We start from the raw sequence: 2,362 nt of genomic DNA, 5'->3' as shown, positions 1-2,362 counted from the left end.
CTCTCACTCCTCCCCCTTCTTGGTGAATGAACAGGGGAGGTGCAGATCTCACATTCACCATATGGTACCGACGGGCATCTCTCAGCCATAGATGTTGGGCCGTTCACCCAGCCGATGTCTCCAGGTGATGGGCCTGGTGCAGGTTTGGGGGTCACCAAGGGGCTGCCCCTCCCCCCAATATTGGGGCAAAGTTTCGGGAGATTTGTGTGTTGGACATTTTGGCCCTTCAGTGGCACCTTACACCCTGCAGGAAATGGAAGGGGCAGGCAGAGGGGGTGACAGTGATGGGGTAATATGTGGGGGCACCTGTGAAAATTCCCAACCTACCTCCAGGAAGTGATAGCAGGAAGTGCAGTATGTGGCAGGATCCCCCCTCCCCCCACATAATGAGACGATGCAGAAACAGGGTACAGAGTTTTATTAGCCTTTCTTTCCATAGGAAACCGGGCTAAAATGAATAGAAATACAACATAAGAGAAAGCGTGGCACAGTCCATGTGCCGTTAGTCTGGTGCCGGCGGCTGGGCCCGGCGTCACCCGGGGGTCACATGGGAGGCCTTTGTCTTCTAAATACTGAATTGGGAATTCTCCACCTTTGCGTAGTCATGCGGCACGGGGACACCGATCTGCCGAGTCTTCCGGTCTGTGACCCCCGTGTACCCGGAGACCCCCGAAATTTCAGCTCATCACAAACCTCTGAACTAATGCTGCACCTCAGACAGTCACACCTTTCATAAAACCTTTTATCCTTTATATCTTTTTTTTTTTTTTTTTTTTTCTCTTTAAATATAAAAGGCTGCAATGCCAGGAAGATCCCAGGATTCCCATCTTCTACAATCTGCTGGACAGAATAATGGAAACCCCGGCTGGTGTAGTCCGTGGATAATAAATTACTCTGAAATGATCTGCGGAGGAAGGGCAAAGTCTCTCTTCTATTTCTCTGCTTAAAAAAAAAATATGAGAGAATGAGAGAAAAATATTAAAAAAAAAAATATTTATTTCTATAAATATGAGAGGGAAGGACCCCTCCTTCCCACAATGCACAGGGGCCACCCCCCGGATTCACTTCTTTGCTCCTTCTCTCTCCACCTTCAACTGAAAGAAATTCTTGGACTGGGAGACGGATTCATCAGCGAGGGGTGAATTCCGTTTTCACTTGTTTTTTTCATCCATTTTCTGTACCCTGATTGGCGGACAGAGAAACGAAAAAAAAAAAAAAAAAAAAAAAAGTATATAAAGATGGTGAATGTGGCCGTCCTTAGAATGTCATTACAGCTCCTAGTTATCCTCGGATTCCTCCTCGGCCTCTCGCAGCCACGTGAAAAAGGCCGTGACCGACTTTAGTGCTACGCCTTTCCCGTTCTGCTCCGCCGGGTCTTTGCTGCTCTCCCACCGGTAGAAGGCGTCCTCGGATATGACTTCTTCATCGTAGAGGCAATCGAAAAACATCCGGAGCAAATCTGCCGGGAGAAACGCGCCACGTTAGAGGAGGCCACGGAGAAAACAGATCAATGCAACAGCTTAGGGGATTCACAGGATGGGGACACTGCAAAATGTGCCAGCTCACAGGGGGGAGGGGGACATGGCAAAATGGGGCCTGTTGCAGGAGAGAGGGGCCAGGCAAAATGTGTCCAATCATCGGGGGAGGGGGCCTGGCAAAACGCATTAGTCTCGGGAGAAGGGGGCAAAAAGCGTCAGTGGCAGGAGAGGATACTGCGGTAAAATGCGTCAGTCGTGGGAGAAGGGGGGGCAAAAGGCATCAGTTGTGGGACGTGGGAGAGGGGGCAAAATGCGTCAGTTGCGAGAAAGGGTAGCGCGGTAAAATGCATCAGTCACTGGAGAGGGGGGCCGTAGCAAAATGCGTCAGTCGTGGGAGAGGGGGCCCTGGCAAAATACATCAGTTGTGGGAGAGGGGGCCGTAGCAAAATGCGTCAGTCATGGAGAGGGGGCTGTAGCAAAATACGTCAGTCGTGGAGAGGGGGCCCTGGCAAAATACATCAGTTGTGGGAGAGGGGGTCCAGGCGAAATGCGTCAGTTGTGGAGAGGGGGCCAGGTGAAATGCGTCAGTCGTGGAGAGGGGGCCCGGCGAAATGCGTCAGTCGTGGAGAGGGGGCCCTGGCAAAATACGTCAGTTGTGGGAGAGGGGGCCGTAGCAAAATGCGTCAGTTGCGGGAGAGGGGGTCCGGCAAAATGCGTCAGTTGCGGGAGAGGGGGCCCGGTGAAATGCGTCAGTCGTGGAGAGGGGGCCCGGCGAAATGCGTCAGTCGTGGAGAGGGGGCCGTAGCAAAATGCGTCAGTTGCGGGAGAGGGGGCCGTAGCAAAATGCGTCAGTTGCGGGAGAGGGGGCCGTAGCAAAATGCGTC

The 2,362-nt window shown here is 52.5% G+C and overlaps 1 protein-coding gene across 1 annotated transcript in view; it reads right to left on the bottom strand.

The window, feature by feature from the left end:
* Positions 1–403: 403 nt before the first annotated feature.
* The window catches only part of LOC140341167 (eukaryotic translation initiation factor 4 gamma 3-like), a 25,948-nt gene continuing 23,989 nt past the window's right edge, over positions 404–2,362 (bottom strand). The window contains exon 35 of the mRNA XM_072426718.1: positions 404–1,459. Coding sequence (XP_072282819.1) covers positions 1,278–1,459 — 182 coding nt within the window. The 3' untranslated portion in view covers positions 404–1,277. The remainder of the gene's footprint in view (positions 1,460–2,362) is intronic.

The sequence above is a fragment of the Pyxicephalus adspersus genome, chromosome 11, assembly GCF_032062135.1.
Source record: "Pyxicephalus adspersus chromosome 11, UCB_Pads_2.0, whole genome shotgun sequence".
In the NCBI taxonomy this organism is placed as follows: Eukaryota; Metazoa; Chordata; class Amphibia; order Anura; family Pyxicephalidae; genus Pyxicephalus; species Pyxicephalus adspersus.
This window is presented reverse-complemented; position numbering and strand designations above follow the sequence as displayed.